At 39.5% G+C, this 22,184-nt stretch overlaps 1 protein-coding gene across 7 annotated transcripts in view; it reads left to right on the top strand.

The window, feature by feature from the left end:
• The window catches only part of TNRC6C (trinucleotide repeat containing adaptor 6C), a 109,638-nt gene that overhangs the window by 73,155 nt on the left and 14,299 nt on the right, over positions 1 to 22,184 (top strand). For 3 of the 7 annotated variants that reach the window (XM_062592081.1, XM_062592078.1, XM_062592084.1), the window contains 10 exons: positions 5,604 to 5,813; positions 7,092 to 7,258; positions 8,589 to 8,669; positions 9,343 to 9,400; positions 9,756 to 9,901; positions 17,317 to 17,490; positions 18,825 to 18,971; positions 19,418 to 19,537; positions 20,917 to 21,000; positions 21,331 to 21,562. In XM_062592081.1, coding sequence (XP_062448065.1) covers positions 5,604 to 5,813; positions 7,092 to 7,258; positions 8,589 to 8,669; positions 9,343 to 9,400; positions 9,756 to 9,901; positions 17,317 to 17,490; positions 18,825 to 18,971; positions 19,418 to 19,537; positions 20,917 to 21,000; positions 21,331 to 21,562 — 1,419 coding nt within the window. The remainder of the gene's footprint in view (positions 1 to 5,603; positions 5,814 to 7,091; positions 7,259 to 8,588; positions 8,670 to 9,342; positions 9,401 to 9,755; positions 9,902 to 17,316; positions 17,491 to 18,824; positions 18,972 to 19,417; positions 19,538 to 20,916; positions 21,001 to 21,330; positions 21,563 to 22,184) is intronic. The other 4 variants (XM_062592082.1, XM_062592080.1, XM_062592079.1 and 1 more) reach the window with 3 other exon arrangements.

Raw genomic sequence — 22,184 nt, 5'->3', positions numbered from 1 at the left:
TCCTCCATGCCTTTATGTATTATGGCAGTCTTTACTTTTGACTATACCTGGTAAGGACTAGTCTTAATGCTTACCTTACACATGGAGAGCAGAAAATGTAATTGATCCTGTTAATTTCTCAACTCAAAGTGTGTAAGATTTGATTTTAATATTGTATATAGCACATAGCAGCTTTACAACAATATATGTTGTAAGTATGTTTACCTTTTTTCAGAATTTACACAGACTTAAAAGCATTTATAAATAATATCTCATCTGGGACACCTAAAAATGAAGCTGAAGTAATCAATCAGAGGCATTTCTATGATGCAAACTTACGATATGTTGGAGTACCATTTAACCCTGTTTTTTCCTACTGCAATTCCCTGTTCCATCAGCTACACATTTCCAACTTGTACAGTAAGTGAGACAAGGATCCTGTAGCCAGCACGCTCCTGTAATCCACAACCAAATTTCATCCAACAGTTCATTTTCATGCACAATTAATTTTGTGGAAAATGTACAGTTACGTATAATTAAAGGTTGAGCAGTACGGCACTGCTAAGTGCTCGTGTAAAATCTTCCAGCTGTTGAACTAAGGTGTTAACATTGGCAGATTAACTTCTTGCATGGATCACGATGTGCCTTGCAATCGTTTATCGTTATTCAGGGAACATCCAGAATAGCAAATGCTGGATTCTCTCCCTGGGCCTAGTAGGGAAGCCTGTGGTGCGGTTGTAAGATGGCACATGCATGCTCGAAGCAAAGCGATGGATTTTCATGTTGCTATGCATCACTAGTTAACTATTCACCAAGGAGCAGCAATCCCCTTTTGAGTTTTAAGTTTATACTACGTTAATTTAGAAATGAAGGGCAAGTTATGGTCATGCTATTTGAGTATATGGTCATGTCACCCATCCCCAGAAGTTCTCAAAATTCCTTGAATACAGAATTTAAAACCTAGTGATGGAAAACAGATGTTGGTACACGCTTGATGAAAATGCTCCAAAGATTTTGTGTTGTAAAAAAACCAGCGTGTGGTAGCTAATGTGATAGATGTACTCCTTTCTGGTTTTGGAGACTTCCTCCCAAACCACTGCTGAGTTATTTGGAAAGACAAGCAAAGAGCTAGTGGTATTGGTTTAGATTAGATTTTAACCGAAATTACTCATGCATAATTCTTACTAGCACTCCTGACTCCAAATTTCATACGAGGAGAATGAGGACCAGGAAGAGGTTTTTCAAACAAGGGGATGAGCAGGAGAGAGACTGTTAAATCCTGAAGAGCCACAGAGCTTTTTTCCAGATGCTCAGAAGTGGGCATGTTATTCTTCCTCTCATATGGGATAGGTGGAGACCAGCAGGATTCCAGTAGTCGGGTTTGCCTCTGAAAGATAATACAAAAGTAACAAAAGATAATGGAGATTTTATATTAAGAATTAAAGTCTCTGGAGTTCCTAGAGAGTAAACAATTGAAATTTTAAAACTCTGAGCCAGTTCTGAATTCTGAAAGCTCTGAAGTCCTCTTCTTGCTTTATCTTTTAACATCTTACACCATTGTCTTGGTGGCAACTGATATATCATTCATAATGTGTCATATGCATGAAGCAGAGAAGGCAGGAGTGATGCATTTTTCCATACCTTGAGTTTGCATTAGAGTAGATTTGAAACCAGATCAATTTGCAGCTCCTTTAGGATACGCATGGGAAAACCTAAGAGGCCGTAGAGTGTACTCAGCCCTCAAACGAGTGAGTGATGCAAGGTGATTCTGCGAAACCTCTCCTCTACTTCGGCTGCAGGGTGGTGTCACTGCTGAAAGCCAGATCCGTAAGAACGGACTGTGCAGACCTGCCGGCTCTCCTGGTGCTGAGCAGCGTGAGAAGGTCCTGAGCTCCACTGCATGGAGACGAAACCCTTTCAGAAAATTAAGACATGAAAGATCAAGGCTCATGGGTGACACTTGAAAACATAAAACTTCCCCCCTCCATACACACTCCTACAGCTTATTTCTTTTCCATTATTCTTAGACTAAGTAGTGAATATTCAGTTATCTCATTTTACTGCAGAATCTCTTCCTTTTTCATCTACACAAAGTTCTAATATTTTGGATTGCCTGTACTGTAGTCTGGTGTTTATCACAGACCAAACAACTTCAAGGAAAACAATTTCTGTCATCCAAATGGCTATAGAGTTATTTTGAGGGAAAACAACTGTATCCTGCCATAGCTTAGTTAACATTTCACTTTCCTTTGAGGATTTCCTGTTGGCTGGGGCCCAATGTTAATTATGTATTTTTTTTTCTATAAAACAAACTGCCAATGTGTCCATATTTGTTACTCACTGTGATCTTTTTGTTTCTTGCAATTCTGACTGTTTGAACATTTCAGTATTAAAACCTTGCGCTCCTGCCACAGAACCCTTTAACAGAGCTTACTCTGTTTAAAAGCAACATTCATCCAGATCTGTTGGGTTTTTTTAAAGCATGGAGCTTTTTCTCAGGAAAGTCCGGATACATTTTTTTTTCATACAGAAAATCACAAATTTTCTCTGAGCAGAATTTTCAAAAAACAATGACTCTTTCAGATTTCAGGCTGCTCTGAAGCTGTTTTCCTTCCAAACAGCTGCACAAAGAAACTTTAAAAGTGGTTCCTTGCATTCATTCGACTGTAACGTAGTTTGCAAGCTGCCTTTATCGCGAGCATTGGAAAGCATCACACTGCCAGAGGCACGCTGTTTGCACTGGGCTGACATCCACCTGTGTCTGAAAGACAGATCTTCCTAGGTCATGTTAAAAATCAAGGACAAGGCTTTAAAAAAAAAAAAAAAAAAAAAAAAAAAAAAAAAAAAAAAAAAAACAAACAAAAAAAAAACTCTTCTGGAGATTGCAAAGCAAATATATTTCCTGCTACCTGCAGCATTTGCAAGTGTAACCTTATCTGCCTTTTAAGTTCCTAAAATGGAGCTAGTCCTGTGGAGTCATAAAAAGGTGGCACAGAAGTAATAACATTAAGAAAGCAGGTGCTTATCCAGAAGGAGAAAATCAGATTCATAATTGATAAATACTGTAGAGTTTGGAGGTTAGATTTTGCAGTATATAAACTATTTCTGCAGTAGCCTTCTGTTTTTAGTAACTAATTTCCTGGATTTAATTTCATCTGTCAAGATTCTTTTGAAAATGTTTATTTTAATGCATTATGTACTTACAAGTATTATCTTAGCAAAAGCTATCTCACTGTTTGTAATCCCTTAATATTTACTGTTCAGCACACTTAAGGCAAAAATAACTATTGAATTTACAGTAACAAGTGGTCCAATTCCTTGGATTTTTTTATTCCATAGACTAGTACACTTTGCCACTTCAGCATATGAAGGATGTTTTAAGGTTGATTTTATGAGTACTTAACAGTTGCCAGTATATCTTGCATGAATGCAGAGAAATACTACTATTCTGCCCTCTCTGCTTTTGCATTCTGGTCGGTACTTCAGAGATGCTTTGGTTTTTTGTTTCATTTGTGTGCAGTTAATCTCCTTCAGATGCCAGTATAATTAAAATAAATACGGACAGTTGTCTGACAAGGTTGCCTCCTGAATAGTGAGAAAGAAATTAAAATAGCATCACTTAAATGAGTTAACATAAAAGATGCAAGCAGCAAACTTCAGTGAGGATTTTAGGCAAAACACCATGAAAATTATTGTGTTAAGCAGTGGTGCAGTTATGTATATACATATACACACACGCACACACATATACACATAAACATATATATACACGTGTGTGCATGTATATGGCTATCTTTTGTATACACCTTAAAATTAACCAGAAATTCAAGTTTGGTTGATAAAGCTTGGAACACAGCATTTTTGTTTCAAATTTGAAAGTATTTACAAATTCGTAGGGAAGTGGGGTTTATTATTATTATTACCATAACTCAGATTGAGAGGTGCATTGCCTGAGAGACAATGAATCTTTTTTTTTTTTTTTTTTTTTTTTTTTTTATCAGGAGTATTTACTGGAAAGCTTGCTGGTAGTAAAGGAGCTTTATATGTGTTCTTGAACATGTAGGCTTAATTTGACTGCATTTTGTCATGCACAGTTTTACTGTTACCTAAGAGAACTGCAGTTGCTTTAAGAAATGGAACCTGAAATAAATATATAATACAGTAACGTTAAAGTGGTGAACGGATATCAATCCCTCTCTTTGAAAGGAATTTTTTCTACTGTTTGCTAACTAGTGTTCAAAATGGTGGTGGTGGTGTACATTGCCTGCAGCTTCTAGTAGCAGAATTTTTGTTGAAATCAGTAAGTCCTGCAGTGACTTAAACATAAACATGTTGCTTGATGACGCGCTATTGCTTAGTCCATTTACTTAAATGATTTCCTTGTTGTTATCCACCTTTTTTTGGATATCTGTTGGTGCAGAAATGAGGTGAATGCAAGAACTTTGTTTTCTTGCCTGTTATGGATGACTTATTTGTGTATTTTTAGAAGTAGTTTGAAATCCATGTATGATCAAAATCTGTCTTTCTGGAAAATGTGCTAAAACAAACTGATCTTCCATGAAAGTAGGAAGCTGTTCTGTCTATGTATTGTTTGGGGGAGAAGCTTTTTCTGAAGTGCTGACATTCGACAAAAATGCTGAACTTCTATGTGTAAAAAAAAAAAAGAAAGAAAAGAAAAGAAAAGAAAGAAAAAAGCAAGTAACTTCAAAAGAAACTTTTTTAGAAGTAATTTTAATTTAAAATGCAATTTAAGCTTTTTCTGTATCACTCCATGTTGCTCTTTAGGGCTCAAAAACTACATGACAGGTCTTGGTATATTCAACTTCAGGAATAAAATCAGTGCCGTATGGATTTAAGCACATTAGATTCAAGCCCGGCTAACGGCATTTCTTTATGGTAGCTTACATCTTTCAACGAGTTAAAATAATACTCTGTTGGAAAACGGTGGCTTCTCTCCGCCATTCCTCGTGTTTGTGCTGTGGGTCTTGATTGCGCTCACGTCTAATTGGGCTGTAAAACCATATGGACAGTAATGTAGATGAAGGGGTATGTAGGGAACACTCAACCATGAACCTTTAATAAAAAGTTTAAAGACGAATTTCAACGTATGTAATTAAGGAATGCTTAAGGTGGTAACATAGATATCTAACTTACTCATAGGGCATGAGAAAAGAGATTTGGTAATTTGTAAATGGTTAAAGAGGCATTAAAATTGCTTAAAGTCCTTCGTTTAAGCAAGGTCCAACTCAAGTACGGCTCTTGGTCTCATCGGTGCTCGCATTGCTGGCTGTGTGGTCCTAGCAGAGTGGTGGCTGGCACAGGTCATCCCTGTTTGGTCTGCTCTGAGAAGTGACTTTTGAAACAACTGCTCCCTTCAGACGAGATCTGGTACTTACACTACAGCGTGCTTACAACCATGTTGAAATATGATCTGTATCTTAACAACCATGCACCAATATTTGATTAAGAAAAAGACTTTCGAGTCCAAATCTAGAGTTTTTCTTTGTTTGTTTTAATAAGCTTAATTAGAGTCACTGGGTCTACTTCCTGCTCTTCCCTGACTAATAAACCATCTGTCTTCAAAATGATCAAGAAAAGAAACCTTTCCTTCTTCCTTGCTTCAGCAGGCTGGGGCGAAATGCCTACTGTCCACACGAAGACCGAAGCTTCTTGGGGAGAGCCGTCCTCCCCTTCTGCTGCAGTTGATAATGGCACTTCGGCGTGGGGGAAGCCCCCCAGCAGTGGTACGGGGTGGGGAGATAATCCTGCCGAGCCGGCAGGGACGTACGGAAGAACAGCCGCTCCAGCTGCTGCCCCAGCACTGTGCAAACCAGGTACCTGCGCGCATGTCGCTATGATGAGTAGTCACGGAAATAAGGGGGAATGTGTTTGCTTCTACCGGTAGTTTTAAACAGCACTTCTTTCTTCTGATTTTCTGTGCAGTTAAATCAGAAGGCTGTCTTAATCGGTCCGTTTGCAAAAAAGTCCAGAAACTGTCTCAAAACTTGAAGACTCTAGATACTCTCTTATAGTAACACATTTAAAAATATGAGTGCAGTGCATTTGAAAGCAGTACCTTATAAATTGCAAAGGTATGGGAAACCACGAAACTACAGAAAATGTGAACAGCGTTTTATCCCTAGGTTCTTAAAAGAAACCACTATCAGGATGAGAAGTAACTGAACTCAGCAGGATAGGACAGATTTTGGTAGGAGAAGAAACATCAGGATGAGAAGTAACTGAACTCAGCAGGATAGGACAGATTTTGGTAGGAAAAGAAACACTTCAGAATGACTAGTCAAAACTTCACTGTTCTGTGAAACTGAGGGAAGTGGATGTTTTCTTCAGCTATTAAAATTGTTTTCAGATTGAGGAACATCCCAAACTACTTACTGCTTTAAGACTCCTTACGAGTACCGCTCAGTGAAAACCTTCCACCTCCCAATACCCTGGAGGCTACGGTGCTTTTTGGAAGTCTGTTTTGGCTGTGGTGATCTTTAAGCTCTACTTTTGCAAAATACGATAATGAGAGAGAACTATGTAGTCCCCGAAAACGCGAAAAGAGGAGTGAGAGGTCTTAAAAGGTGTTGTGCAGCCTTTGAACAGGACAGAATGAGGCGACAAAACCTCTTCGGTTAATGTTAGCCCACTTACGCCCTTCAGAGCCCCTCCTTCTGAGGTCTGAACAAGTTTGCTTCTGACTGCTAGTAGCCTTGAAATTCAGGTTTGCTCATCAGGAACAATATGGCAGCTAAAATGGTGAGATACAGTGAAAGCAGAAATGAATGTCATCAGTGTGTGGTCGTACTGCTGGTGGCTCGCTCCTCAGGAGGCTTGAATGGCCACAGAACTTATTCCTGCAGGAGAAGGAAGACCTGCTGTTGCTGGATTTTTTCTTCTGTGACAGTTTTTTAGAGTACTTTTCTTTTTTGCTAGCTTCAAAGTAGGAGTCCTTACAGTTTAATGCCAAATAAGCTGCTTTGATGAACTTTTCTATCTCTTAAAAATATCCAAATGTTAACCTACCGGATATGGCATAAATGGATGCTACTGTAAGATTTGCCGCAGGTGGAGTGATCTGGTTTTCTTCTCCCTCTTTCCTCTCCCTCCAGCTTCAAAATCTATGCAAGAAGGCTGGGGCAGTGGTGGGGATGAAGTGAATCTCAGTACTAGTCAGTGGGAAGATGAAGAAGGAGATATGTGGAATAATACTGCTTCTCAAGAGAGCAGCTCCTCCTGCAATTCCTGGGGGAATGCCCCAAAGAAAGGACTTCAAAAGGTAGGACAAAAATAAGTCTCTAGAAATCAGTAGAGTTACAGTGCAGCATTTCTAGCATCAGCTGTTACAGATTTTCCTGCTAGTGTTACTACTTTGGACTCGATGAAATTCCGTTCCCTTATGAATGGTGAAAATGAACCTGGTGATAGTGGGAAGTGGATTTATGTACCATTTTGCCAGCAAGTCAAGTAAAAGCTGCTTCTTATTAGGCCCAACATAGACATTATGCCTGAAGTCTTAAATTAGGCCTCTGACACCTGAACACAAACATCACCAGGCGGTTCCAGTAACAGATGATTCAAGCGTAGCCTGCCACGTTTCCAGGTGAAAGAGGAAGCAGATGACTTCAGCATGTCAGATGCTTTAGGGGGTTTCTTGTTGTTTTGGCTTTCTTTAAGTTTTATAAGCTTCCATGTATTCTGAAGAAATAATAACATATTAACAGAAGCAAACAGAAGAAGCATAGGGAGGGCTTTCGGACACTTTCTGTGGGGACAGAAAAGCAAACTAGTCTGTGATGAAGTGGTCAGCAAGTGGGTAATTCTAAGGTGTGCACTGTTCTGAGAACAAGGTAAATTTGTATTAATGCCACACTGGATCAAGAACAAGTGCAATTGTGTTAGGGTGTTTCCTGTTGAACAGAGTCTTTATTTCAGGAAAAGACCAGCCCGTAGTTTAAAGGAGTTAGGATTACATTTAGCCAGTTAGTTTGTTATTCCATTAGCTGTCGTAATTAGGCCAGTGATTTGATCAAGTAAGTCTGCTTTTCCGTACTGTCAGCACCCGAAAACAAATGCGCACTTGTCTCTTGGTTATTTCTGAGTACTTTTTTAAGGATTTTGCAAGAGAAAAGCTATACAAAGCTCTTCTAAAGATGTTCGTCTAGGCATTCCAGTTTGTTTTTAAGAAAATATACTGGATAACGTAACATTCTTACCTTTCAGGTTGCAAGTCATTTTTGGGGAATGCTTTTCAGGAATTGTAGAATTTTTGTATTTAATCATGTTTTTCTTCCAAGAGTAAAGATGCAAATATTAAAAGGTAGCTTTAATTCATTGGTCAGCGAATCAAATAGCGAATAGTGCATTCAACAGCTGTTCAACCAAGACCAAATTTTTATGCTCTGTGGGGGAAGAGAATCTCAGATATTTTGTTTGTATTGTTCCTGTATACATTATAAATATCTGTACTAACAGAGCTTATAGTAGTGTGTATTATTAAGAGGAAAAACGGGTCATGTATTTGATTTACATGTCAGCAGTTTGCTTATAGAAATGAGTTAATTTGCTTATAGAAACGAGTTAATGGAGTTTCCCACTTACTTTCTCAGGGCATGAAGACATCTAGCAAGCAAGATGAGGCCTGGATCATGAACCGTCTGATAAAACAGCTCACAGACATGGGCTTCCCTGTGAGTAGTGTTGGCATTTTAGCATATATGTGGCTTTGCTTCTGTAGCTTGTAGTTCTGTTTCTGATGTTTCAGACTGTAGCTACAAAAAAAAAAAAAAAATTAGTCTTCCTCTTTTCAGGTAATTAGTTCTGTTATCTGCATGTAGACGTTTTCCCTAATTTCAGAAACCTACCATAAGTTAATGCAAAGCTCTTTGAGATTACTTGCTAGTATACTCAACTTGATGACATTCGTAGAACTTCTGAAGTTTTGAATTTTACAACAACAGGTATTACTTTGAACTTCAGTACTAATTTTTCTGTACCCCATTTCCTTATTAAACAGATGGAATTAAAGTATAGCTGTGTGATGGATTTTTTTAAATTTATTTGTTTATTTGCTAAGAGAGGCATATAGTAGTGATACTTAATTTAACTGCAGAAAATAGGAAGTAATTTAATAAGAGATGCGTATGACTTGACCTCTCATGACTGTTACTTATTTGACAAACTGAAACAACTGGGTCTTTGTAGGAATTGATAAAAGCAGAAAAAACATGTATAAACAAGATTTGCGCCACTTAGTCAATATTAAATCCAGTATTTAAAGAGAGGTAGCTGTTTTCTCAATTTGCTTTGGAGTCATATAAGTGTGGTTACTTTTTCTTTTAACATAATCCATATTGTTAACAGAGAGAGCCAGCGGAAGAGGCCTTGAAGAGCAACAATATGAATCTCGATCAGGCCATGAGTAAGTAGCTGTGTAACTAAATGTTTTTCTCTTTAATGTAGCTCAGAAAACATTCATGATTCTGGAGTTTGATCTTACCCAGTTTAATTGGATAACTTTATTTTTCAAGTAGTTTTTTGTTGTTTTTGCATCTCTGTATGGAAGACACTTCTGTGGGTTACTATCAAGACCAGCAAGGGTGTGTAGGTTTTAGTACTTTCAGAGGCAAAATGTGTAGTTTTCTGTTTAAGCAGGAGTGACTTGTAACAAATCTAGAAATGGTTTCCAGTGTATTTTGGTTTTCAGAGTTTTGGCAAATCCTCTCTCTTTGCATCAGTTCTGTTTTTCAGTGTATTTTCCCTTGCTTTCTGTGAAGGTGCTCTGCTGGAAAAGAAGGTGGAAATGGACAAGCGTGGAATGGGAGTGACCGACTACAATGGAATGGTCACCAAACCCCTTGGCTGCCGCCCACCACCAATCTCCAAAGAGTCTTCCATGGACCGCCCCACCTTCCTCGACAAGGTAAGCTCAGAAACATGGTATCATTGACAAGTCAGAACGTACATGATGTAGAGGTACTGATGATTTCCACTGTCTGTTTAGAAAGCTCTGCAAAGAAATGTGATATATAATTACATACTAGTTTATTACTTTAATTCTCTTCCTTTATCTTGTGAGAATTTAGTCCTTGTAGGAAAGAGACACTAATTTGGTTTCTACATGGAAATAAATAATGATCACCCCCAATGTTGTGTTTTTGGGGAAAAAAACACTGAGGAATCAGTAATGCAACAGAATTTAGTAATGGGGCAAAAATGTGCAGTGGAGTTAGTAAGAGGGAGAAAAAAGAAACAGGGTGAACAGAAAGCTTCACTGTCTAAGAATCTAGGGAGTCAGTAAGCATTGCCCAGGCTAATGAGCAAGTAGGGACCAAGGCCAAAATCTTCAAAAGAGCTAGGCTTCTCATACATGTTTTGGTTCTGAGCTCCTTGTAGATTCTTGTGGAAGTTCACTACTTAAATAGGAATGAGGAGCTGATTTATGTATGTTAACTCAAAGAGCAGACATGCACAGTGATAAATAGTTTCTCTGATAAACATGTATGGTCATGTATGATCAGTTTTTCAGGACCAAGTAATGCCTGAGTATAAGGCTATAGAAGTTAGTGTGTCCAAGAAACAAAGTGCCTAAAAAAAGAAAGACATAGGGAACAGTGCAGCCAGGTCTTCAAAAGGAAATGCAATTTACAGCCTGAGGTAAAGCCCTATGCACTGACCCACTAAAGCACCTCACAGTCCCCCAGAAAATTATTGAGGAAGTCTGCAATCCCATTCTTTTTTCATCAGTTATTTGAAGCGATAATAGTGAGTGATTTTTGACTTTTGTATTTGGGTTTTTTTCTGAGTATGGAAATCAGTACCTTTTACAAACTGTACTGAAACCAATTCATTTTATGTGGGCTGCTCATCAGATGTGAGGTAGTAAAGACATCTAGTCTTGTTAGAACGGACTATATTAAAAACTTCTTGGACCCTGAATAATGATTGTTTTCCTGGTCCTTCACCCAGTGTTTTCTTGTAGTCTTAACTATAGTGCTATGTTTAAAATTAGAATCCTAAGTGTGATAGGTTCCCAGGTGGGAGAATTAGTGGGAAATTAGTGTGGTTTTTCAGATCCGGATGCTATGCTAGAACAGCTGGTGAACACTGACCTTTTAATGGCAACTGTTACTATTTCTGCTGTATTGTAGTCCTAATCCAAAAAGGTGGAGAGGAACCTCATGAGGTTCAACAAGGGCAAGTGCAGAGTCCTGCACCTAGTGAGGAATAACCCTAGGCACCAGTATAAGCTGGGGATTGACCTTCTGGAGAGCAGTCCTGCAGAGAAGGACCTGGGAGTGCTGGTGGATGACAAGATGACCATGAGCCAGCAATGTGCCCTTGTGGCCAAGAAAGCCAATGGTCTCCTGGGGTGCATTAGGAAGACTGTTGCCAGCAGGTCGAAGGAGGTGATCCTGCCCCTCTGCTCAGCCTGGTGAGGCCTCATCTCGAGTACTGTGTCCAGTTCTGGGCTCCCCAGTACAAGAGAGACAGGGAGCTACTGGAGAGAGTCCAGCATAGGGCTACAAAGATGATCAGAGAGCTGGAGCACCTGCCCTGTGAGGAACGGCTGTGAGAGCTGGGCCTCTTCAGCCTGGGGAAGAGGAGACTATGGGGGGATCTTATCAATGTGGATAAGTACCTGAAGGGAGGGTGTCAAGTGGAAAGGGACAAACTCTTTTCAGTTGTCCCATGTGACAGGACAAGAGGCAATGGGCAGAAATTGAAGCACAGGAAGTTCTGCCTGAAGGTGAGGGGGAATTTCTTCACTGTGAGAGTGACAGAGCACTGGAACAGGTTGCCCAGAGAGGTTGTGGAGTCTCCTCTGGAGATCTTCAAGGCCCGCCTGGATGTAACCCTGTCTAACATGCTCTAGGTGACCCCGCTGAGCAGGGAGGTTGGACTAGATGATCTCCAGAGGTCCCTTCCAACCTTACTGATTTTATGATTCTTGTACATTGCAGACTGTAAACAAGTTGATTTGATTTTTCTATGATACACTTGCAACTTATGTTAACAAGAAAAATGAGTACATGTATAAGATTTGCTTTAGAGAGTCCTTAAATAGGAAAAGTTGTGATAGTTCAAACGCTGTCAGAGTGCTTCTTAGTGTAGTATCATGGCAGTTTCCTCCATATATGAATATATTAGAAACACACTTTTCTACCTGTGAGGAACTAACACTGTTCTCTCAGGGCTCATGTTATAGTGGTGTGGTGTCTTTAATGTTGTCCTTCCTTAAACTAGATTGGGCTGATACTGTATATTTTCAGCATATGAGACTCAACCTAGCTCTTCTTTCCTCTTTTTCTCTTCTTGCCGTTGTAAAGTTCATCATTTATTCTTAACTAGGGCCAATCTATTTCTTTGTGGCAAACCTCAATGAATATGTTAATTGAAGGATCCCTCTCTTGATGAAGGACACAAAATTAGTGCATGTATGCCCATTAACCTTTTCTTTTCTAGTATAACAGTATCTTGAATAGTAATATTATTGCCAAAGAGAGAGGTTCATTAAATGCAGCATAACACATAATTATGGAAACATATGTTGAACGCAAGTATTGAAAGGGGAGCACTAAAATCATTCATATTCAAACAGCTAGTAAAATCTGTTAGTCTAGGCATAGTCTGTCATGATGGCTTTCTTATAACGGAGGAAGTAAGTGTGATTCCAAACTATATTTGTTAGCTATCACAGTGCTGAGCAGCCTGCTAAGTGGATTAAAGAATTGTAGTCTCTACTCTAAGAACAGGGGATTTTTCCAGAGTTACTCTTTCCATATTTGTATCTCATACTACTAGAGCAGCTTTTCTTCTTCAAAACTTTTTTGCCCTTTTGAGGTACTATTTCAGAGCATGAAGTGGGAGCTGCCTCACTACCAATTAGGTCATCCTTCTCTGTGGTTGCTGAATAAGCTGTCTGCCACAGCTGCACAAAGCATCCAAGCCAGCATCCCTGACTTTACCTATTGTCTTATGAAGTCACTACCCTTTTGTTTGGCTTTGCTGAGTCTTCAGTAAGTTATGTAAAATTCTTGTTGTTGGTGAACTTGAAAGCTGGGCTGGTGGGCTCATTGCTGCTGCTCTCTCAGCTGGTCCTTTCGGCTCGCTTGAGTTGAGTCTCAGTGCTGTTTCTGTTGCATTTTCTTTGAAAGGTAAAGTCAGCATTCATTTATGCAGTTAAAAAGGTTGCACAGATTGGTCTGTGCAACTAAACATCTTTGAATTTCTGTGTTGACTTGTTCCTCACCACTTACCATAGTAACTACTTATAGTTTTTGCTCTATGTTAATCTTTGAGTTAATCTTTGGCACACCGTCCTTTGTTAATTGTATTATTTTTCAGGATCTTGCCCTTTAGCACTATAAAAGGAGAAGGGAGAAAATCCAATGGCTTCAAGAAAATACAGATCCAACCTAGCAGTACCCTGATACGTGATCTCAGCCACGTTATTTTATACTTGGAGTCAAGCATGTTGTTCTTAGGTATCAGGTTTGCTTGAAGATGCTACCTGATGTCTTCTGGTGCCATCAAATTTGTAAAAACAAACAAACAGGAAAAAAGGGAAATGTAAGATTTTCCTGGTAGCCCAGAGTGCTTCAAACGATCTTTTCTTGATGCGTAGGTGTTTGGGTTGGGTACCACTCATGAGTATTAGGACTCAAGTTTAGTGTATATTCTCATTGCACCTGTGTATTGCACCCCTCTATTGAAAATTCTGAACCATAAAGAGGTTTCATTTAACTTTCTAGCACAATTAGATGCTAACATTGAATTCTGGACCACTGAGAAAATGTCATAGATATATCAAAGTGCCTAAAACAGAGCAGAGAGAGAATATCAGCTCCCCTTCTTGCTCTCCTCTATCTTTGCTTTTTTTTTATGTTTTCTCCTATATTGCCAACTTCAAGTCCTGTCTTACCTTTGCCCTGATGCTACTTACAGACCATCTTCCAAATTCTGGAGTGTGTAGGAATGTATGAAATTCTCCTCTTACAAATTAAGCCTCTTTTTCAATATTATCTTATTCATTGACCTGCTCATCTTTCGTGTCAGTGAGAAATCCAGGGCTGCAAGTCTTCGTGTATGTTGGCTGCCATCAGGTTCTTCCACAAAAGTACTTTCTACCTGACTGGACTGTTTGCTCTTTTTAATACAAATATTGTGGGGAATTTTTCAGATCTTTCAAATCAAACCTTATTCTTCATATTCTGATCTCAGTCGTCCCTACTGAGTGTGATAGCTTCTTGTCTTTGGGATAATGACTGGGATATTTTGTCATTATGCAGAAGCACTTTTTGAGGCTTTGCACATATATGATGATCACTAGATCTTTAAGTTAGATTTTTATTTTTTCTTTGTTCCTCCATCTCTGCTTCTTCCTATGATCCCATGACTGTTTTTATTTTATCCTATTAAATTTTGAAACTTCTTTTGAATTCTTCTGTTTCCAAAAACACTGGAGAAAACACATCTCCAAATATGATACCTCTTGCAAGTTGCTTATGCCTGTTCTAAACTTCTGTCAGGTTTGAAGGAATCCTGTTTTGCAATGAAATTTTATTTCCTGAGCTTCCTTCTTTGAAAGAGGATTCTTTTTTTCTGTTTTGAAAAACTATTTGTGTTTTCTTCTGCTTTTGTAACTGACTTTGTGTAAAGACCTTTGGCACCTTCTGCAGTCTGGCATCCATCTGTTAGGCTGTTTTGATCCATTAAGTGGCAGTTGTTGGCAAGTGATTGCCAAAGTGTTCAGGAATCCTGTGATAAATTGTCCATATCTCAAAAAGATAAAAAAAAATTAAGTAATGCAGCTTGCATTCTATAATATTTGATACGAAACTCTTGTAAGATACTTTCTAAAGCCTTAAAAATAATATATCATTAAGCACCATTATTGTGCTTTGCCCTGGATAAGTATAGAAGGAAACACTGCCCCTGTAGTGATGCAGCTCCATCAGATCCTTTCAAAAAATTAAATTCTCTTCTGAAGTTAGCATGATTTTGGCAATTTCAATGTTAGGGGTTTGTTTACTTGCTTAACCTGAGGGGGGAATATGGCATTGATTTGTAGCAAAATCACTGGAAAGGTTTGGACTGGAAAGGTTAGGTAGAACAGGTTATTCTTCAGATAGTCGATACTACATAAAGAAGCTGAAAAAAAATGGATTGCAGATGATTTTAAGTAGTGAAGATTTCACCTGTTCTGCATTGAGGCTGATGAGTCCTTCATGTTGGCCAGCTAAAATACTGCATGTGAAATGATTTCAGTTTAATTTGTAAGAGCACAGATTTGTGCAGTGCAGTTGGCACCCTTATGAGAAGTTCAAATTAAAAATTTAGAACCAAGTGAATGGTGGCAATTATAAGCTCGCTGTATTATAAACTGGCTGGAAAAGATGTCTGCTGGAGTTCAGCTCAGGAGCGTGCTTTTGAGCAAGCTGGCCTTGCAGCCAAACAGAGTGCTGCTGTTCTGGAAATTGGAAACCTGAATCTCCAGTGCGGCTTGTCTTTCATCTTCCCAAGCACTAAATAATTCTAAATGAAAAAAATAAAAGGAATGACATGGGAATAGCAATATTTGACTCAATTGGGAGATTACGTTAGACTTTCATGGGCATTACTTTTGCTGGCATAGGAACCAATGGCACCTGAAAGACAGAGCACACAAGAAATTATTTTCACTTTAGAGGGGGAAGGATTGAATTGTAAACATATGTCCGTGATGTAAGGAGAAATCCTTGAACCTGTTACTGTCATGCAAGCTGCGGTTGTTTGTAGAGTGTGACTGATGTCCAGTAGCATGTAAAATATCTTGAGCTGAAAGGCCTTGGGGATATCATTAGAAAATGTCAGTGTCCCCCTCAGGATAGCTGGATGCCATGCCAAGTGTCGCAGTGCCTGATCGTAAAGAAACTTCTCCTTGGCATCAAAGGATGGCCGTTGAGAACATATTTTTACAGGGTTAACTTAGCACGCAGCATTGACAGGGAGTGCTTAGTGCGTTAGGTCATTTGTTTGGGTATCTGGTTAGAGGACTGATCTGGTTTGGGGTTTGTTTTTTTTTTTTAAGCAAAACATTTTTCAGTATCTCGTAGTCTTCAGGAAGGCTGGGTTTATCAGTTGAAATAACATAGCTCGTCAGCTACAAAGAAGCCTTTCTTTGGCAGTGAAGATACTACCTTAAAAATATCTTTTCGGCATGAGGCAAATTAAAGATTTTTTTTCCCCTGCATGGTTTTGGAGTTGTACTCAGCGCACAGTGTTATTTGATCATGCTTGCTGCAGGCTTCTCAGACATCAAAGCCGAGGCTGACACAGAAGTCAGTACCCCAGTGTAATAATGGTTAGATTTATACCTCTTCAACTGGGGATTATGTGATTTATTTTATTTTCTGACTCACTATTTGCCCCCCACAGGGGCTGCCTCCTGTGCCTCGTGTCCATGTTCGACCGAGGGTCCTTCTAGCTGGTTGATAAAAGATGGGGGATCCTCATCTATTGCTGTAATTCAGGCTCTTCCTGGGGAGAGCAGGCTGGGGGAGGATGAGGCAGTGTCTTAACCACCTTCTTAAAAAGGCTAGATAAAGACTTAAAAAGACAACATAATAATTACTGCTTTTAAATTGTTTTGTGCTCTATGGATGCATTGGAGAGTAACATTTCATAGTGGATATTAGTCAGTGCTATATGAATATTCAAACAGGCTCATGTGTCTGGTTTGGAAAAGGGGAGTCATGCAAAAAGGCTTTTTTAAGAGCGGAGCTATGATTTGGAACCAAATACAGACTAGCGTCAAATAAGCTTATCTATCCTTTACCAAGTTTGGCGTTAGCAAAAGTGGTTTGCCACGTGTTCATGCTCCGCTTCGGAGCATATGCCGAAGTAACAGCAGGCTTCCAGGAGAAGTGCTGGACCTCTTCCCTTTCCACCTTTTAATCTGGTGGTGAAGAGGAAATACAAGGGCGGAGGAGATGGCTGCGTGGTAGCTCTGCAATACAGTGCTTTTGCTTGCTGTACTTGCTTTACATTACTGAGCCCAAATTTGAGGCATAGAGTCCCTCCCCGCCTTCTGGAGAGATGGCTGAGGGGAAACGTGTGTTTGTGGATTAAGTGTGACAATGTAACAGAAAACAGTACCTTAATCCTGTTTCTCTTTTTCTTCTTCCTTCATCCCATACTTTTCATTCCCTATTATTCATACTTTCTTTTTTCTTTTTTTTTTCTTTTTTTTTCTTTTTGCATTTTTTTTTTTTTGTCTTTTTGCTCATCCATGCCCTTTTATATTTTCATGGGAAACTGTTTTGTGCGCTGTCCGCTCCTGGGCGCCGCACACAGCTCACCCTTTGTTTCTCCAATCAGGATGGCGGCCTAGTGGAAGAGCCCACTACTTCACCATTTTTGCCTTCACCAAGCCTGAAGCTCCCCCTTTCAAACAGTGCACTCCCTAATCAGACCCTGGGCGGGATTGCCTCAGGGCTGGGCATGCAAAACTTGAATTCTTCTAGACAGGTAAGGCTGCTTGGAGCGACCGCAACTTGCCTTTCAGCTCTCGGGGGCTCACGGCCGGCACCAGCCGCTTCCCCCTTTGGAAGCGGTGGCTCCGAGTGCAGATGAGTACGCAATCTTTGTTCACGGGGAAAAAACAGTGGAGAAACGACCTGCTGTGGAAATGTTTCACTTTATAGAATGTAAAACAAGTGCTCAGGTGTAATCGGCCTCCTAATTACATGCATCCATTGAGAAGAGACCGGAGTGTTACGGATTTGTACGACTGAGCTCTGTAGAGCCCGGCCGTGATTGATGTGAGCTTTCTTGTTCGGAGGCACTGCTGCTTGTCACAGAGTTGGTTTCAGTCAGAGGCACTGCTCTGATCCATCTCTCCCGGCTGGCGTGATCGTTCAGCGATGAGATGGCTGAGAAGCGATGGGTCGTCTTGTTCCCATCGTAACTGCCAAGGCAGCTTAGAGCTTTGACAGGTGGAAGAAAGAAATTTTGCTTCTAGAACCTCTGGTCACCTAAAACGTTGCGACAGGAGGGATGGTCTGTCCCTGCATTGGAGCGCACTAGAAGGGAATGAAAGGGAAAGGAGATGGAAGGAAAAATTCCTAAATACTAAGAGACAGACTGATTCATAAGCACTAAGAGGTCATATACTCCTATTGATTATGAAAAGGTTAGTTTTGTCATAAAATCAAAATACCAGCAAAGATAGGAAAAAGCAGCACAGAACTCTATGTATCATTCTGCTGTGGCTTTGATTACCTACCTTCTTTTTAGGTTAACTTAAATGTTAGTGAAGTTCTTAGAGCCACTTTTCTCAAGGCTATACTTGTCCAACGCTTGCAGCCCGTTAAGCATATCTTTGAGAAGCTGAGACAGTGCTAATGTTATGCCCGTTATCAGTGGCTATGTAAAATGACTGTGTACAAGAGTGGCCTAGATAAATCAACGTCTAGGATGCTGTGAGTTTAATGATTTCATTCTCCTACCCCTTTCCACGCCAGTACAAAGACATTTGGCAAGTGCTTCTCATTGTTTATCTCGTGACTCTCCAGGGTTGTGCGTGCTCACAGTGGAAATCCTCAGCTTCAGCTGCCTTCTGCACAGACATCTGTACAGAGTTTTGGCAGGTTTGGGATGCTGTGGGTACGCGGTGATATTTGGCATGCCGGATTCTAAACCTGATAGTCAGTAAAGCTTCCCGCAGAACAGTCTGCATATACTGCTTTGTTTATTCATGCCTGTCAAAGGCGTTGAGGATGAAGACCGCACAGATAAGTAACATCCAGGCTGTATGTTGGATGGTGCATTTATCTGCCAATGTCTGTCTTGTCCCCCTGTAGATACCGAGTGGCAATCTGGGTATGTTTGGCAATAGCGGAGCAGCACAAGCCAGGACCATGCAACAGCCGCAGCAACCGCCAGTGCAACCTCTTAATTCATCCCAGCCTAGTCTTCGTGCTCAAGTGCCTCAGTTTCTATCCCCTCAGGTTGGATGAAACTTCCTTTTTTGTGTTTTCCCCTTTCCTGGAGATTCCCCCATGCGTTCTCTTCTTGTCCGTATTCTGTCATGCTCTTTACTCTTCACAGCCACTGTTTCCTTGCTGTTTCTGAGCTGATGTATTAGCTCACAAGCATGTTACATGAGTAGGATTTTCTCATACGCTGTCTGTGTATGCAGATCCTCTCCTTTTTTGCAACAAGCAGTATTTTTAGAGAGCTGAGGAGTTTGTTCCCTGCTTTTTTCTGTAGTGAACATTTGGCTATAGTTACTAAGATGTGCATTACAGCTTCTGTTAATTTTTTGATAGTTCATGTACAGACTCTGAGAATAGTAATGTTATTCAGCTGATATCTTGTGACTCTTATTTATGGTTTGCATAGTTGTCAGTGTTAACAGTGAATATACAGTATTTAATACACCTCACTTTTCCAGGTTCAAGCACAGCTTTTGCAGTTTGCAGCAAAAAACATTGGTCTCAACCCTGCACTATTAACCTCGCCAATTAATCCTCAGCATATGACGATGTTGAACCAGCTCTATCAGCTGCAGCTGGTAAGTTAAAAGACGTGGTAAATAAGCTCTAAATCAGAACTGAAGGCATGAAGATAACATAGGAGAGCTGCTAACTAAATTCATAAACGGAAGTGACAGATCTTTAAAACAAGTCAGATGGTGTTTGTATGATAGAGTTTCTTTTTAAAGAAACAAAGTCAAGTTTTTTACCTCAGGCTTTATAAATAGACATTTGTAGAATAATTATCCTTTACAACTAGTCAGTGAAATCCAAAAGTCAATTTTAGTCACGCTGGTGTTAGTAAGACAGTATATCCTCAAGCAGCACTAATTTGTGCATTAAATGCCAACGTATCTAACTGACTGGCCAATTGTGAAGTTTCTGCGTATCTGGCACAACATAAGAAGAGAGAAATCTTGGCAGCCTTAGTCACCTGAGTTACCTGAAGAACTTCATTCTAGTGCCTTAACAAATAATAAATCTTGGGATAAATTTCTTGTAATAATGGAATCACAGCATGTGCTAAGAACTACTTGGTTTTGAAATGCTATGTACTTCTGCTAGATTTAAAAGTAAAATAATTGTTAAATGTGTAATCAGGTTTTATGATATTTTTTAATCAAAACTGATACAGCTTGCTAACAATATAAGATTACTGTGGATGACGAACTACTGTAGTTGCTAATGTCACCATGATAGTTGTTGAAGCCTTCTGTTAGTGCTTGTTACCACTATTCATTTCTGAACTGCTTTCCCAGTTTTGAGGAGAACCATGCTGGTCTCATACAATGGTGATAATTAGGCAGTAAACAGCTACTTGAGAAGTACCAGTGTAGAACTCAATTTTCTTTTTAAATTGAAGTGATCTAGAGAGAGAATACCTTGAAAAAAAGACTTTACTGCCCAATTAACCACATTACAATTGTGGAATTTTTCAGGACTAAGGCAACATTTAATGTAAATAAGCTTGTTATTGCTACTGTATGTTTTAGTTTTGATTTTTGAACTGATTAAATTTAATGTTTTGCCAGAATTCAACATGACCAAAACAAAACAACATAATACTATAGAAATACAATGAATACTAATAGTTGTAACCTTGTTCTTTGTTTTGCTTCATATCTTACAAACTATTTGTAAAAAAATCCGGTTCCTGTCTTTAATGAGCAGTCAGTACTGACAAACATAATCTTCAGTAGTTTCATTTTCCCGTTTGGTTTTATAAAAAAAAACTCTGGACTTGAATACATTTTATAATACCTTTGTTACAAGATTATTACTTTTGCTTCATTAATAGCTTTCAGAAAACTCAAGAGCTGGGTCTTTTCTATTTTATGGTTTACAAGAGCAAGTTCAAGCAAGCATGTTAGGCTTGTTGTATATGGTTGAAGTTTTGACCTCTCATTCCCTCTTGTAGGCGTACCAACGTTTACAAATCCAGCAGCAGATGTTACAGGCTCAGCGTAATGTTTCCGGACCCATGAGACAACAGGAGCAGCAAGTAGGTGTAACTGCTAACTCAATTTCCCCGTTAGAGTTTGATTTCAGTAGCAGTAAGAGATTGTACAATGTTGCACCGAAACAACTGAAATATCCTTAGAAATAATAAAATAGTGCATAGTTTGAATAATGAAAAGGAAAGACTATTAGAATAATAACACTTCCACAGCATTCAGTTATTGGAAGAAAGCTGTTCAACTCTCTTAATTTAGTCAATTTTTATTTGTAAAGAGAGATCTGTTGCGTTATTTCAGTGTAGAAAGTGGCACAAGAAGTCTAGTGTCCTTTTGTTCCACTGTACATTTATTCATTCTTTTTCTTTTGTTGCCAGGTTGCACGTACAATCAATAACATGCAGCAGCAGATCCAGCAGCACCAGCGCCAGCTGGCCCAGGCCCTGCTTATGAAGCAGCAGCCTCCCCCTCCACATCTATCTTTGCACCCCTCTGCAGGCAAATCAGCCATGGATAGCTTTTCACCCCATCCCCAGGCTCCCGGCCTACCTGACCTGCAGACCAAAGAGCAACAGTCTTCACCGAACACCTTTGCTCCTTACCCTCTTGGTAAGTGTCCTTCATTAAAGCCATTTGGTATTGAAAAGGCAGAGAGAATGCCTTTCTTTCAGTGTCTAACTACTTTGCTCTACAGTGTAGTAAATTAAGAAATGCAAAAGTTATGTTTGTTAAATAAACATGACTGGTGAAGAAAAATGAAGTTCTTTGGTCGTTGTAGTTTAAAGAGGAGACATGCAGCAGTCTACAGAAATTTAAATAGCTTCAACGAAATCTTGCATGTCTGCTGTTCCCAGTGCAAGAGGTAATAAACTTTTGTTGCTTCAAAGGGGATCTAACTGAAGTGTAAGGACACTTATTTACTCTAACAAAAGAGTACTGGAGTAAATTGCCTGGGAAGGCTCTGAAATCTTCATCACTGGTCATTTGTGGTAGGTTAGGTAGAGATCTGTCAGGTATGATTTCAAAATAATGGATCCAACTTTAAGAGACGTTGAACAGAAAAGCTTATTTTCTAGGATTGTTTAGCGTATGCCATAGACTTCACTTACGACATAGGGGAATTCATGTGATCTCCTTGTGCCATTCTGTTTGCTCTGTACAATAGAATTGCCAAGCTTTATTTGCCGTGTGGCTGTTAAAAAGGTAACTCTAGCTGCTGTGGGTAACTATT

Source organism: Rhea pennata, chromosome 19 (assembly GCF_028389875.1).
Source record: "Rhea pennata isolate bPtePen1 chromosome 19, bPtePen1.pri, whole genome shotgun sequence".
Classification (NCBI taxonomy): Eukaryota; Metazoa; Chordata; class Aves; order Rheiformes; family Rheidae; genus Rhea; species Rhea pennata.
Note: the sequence above shows the minus strand (reverse complement) of the source record. Positions and strands in the feature narration are given on the sequence as shown.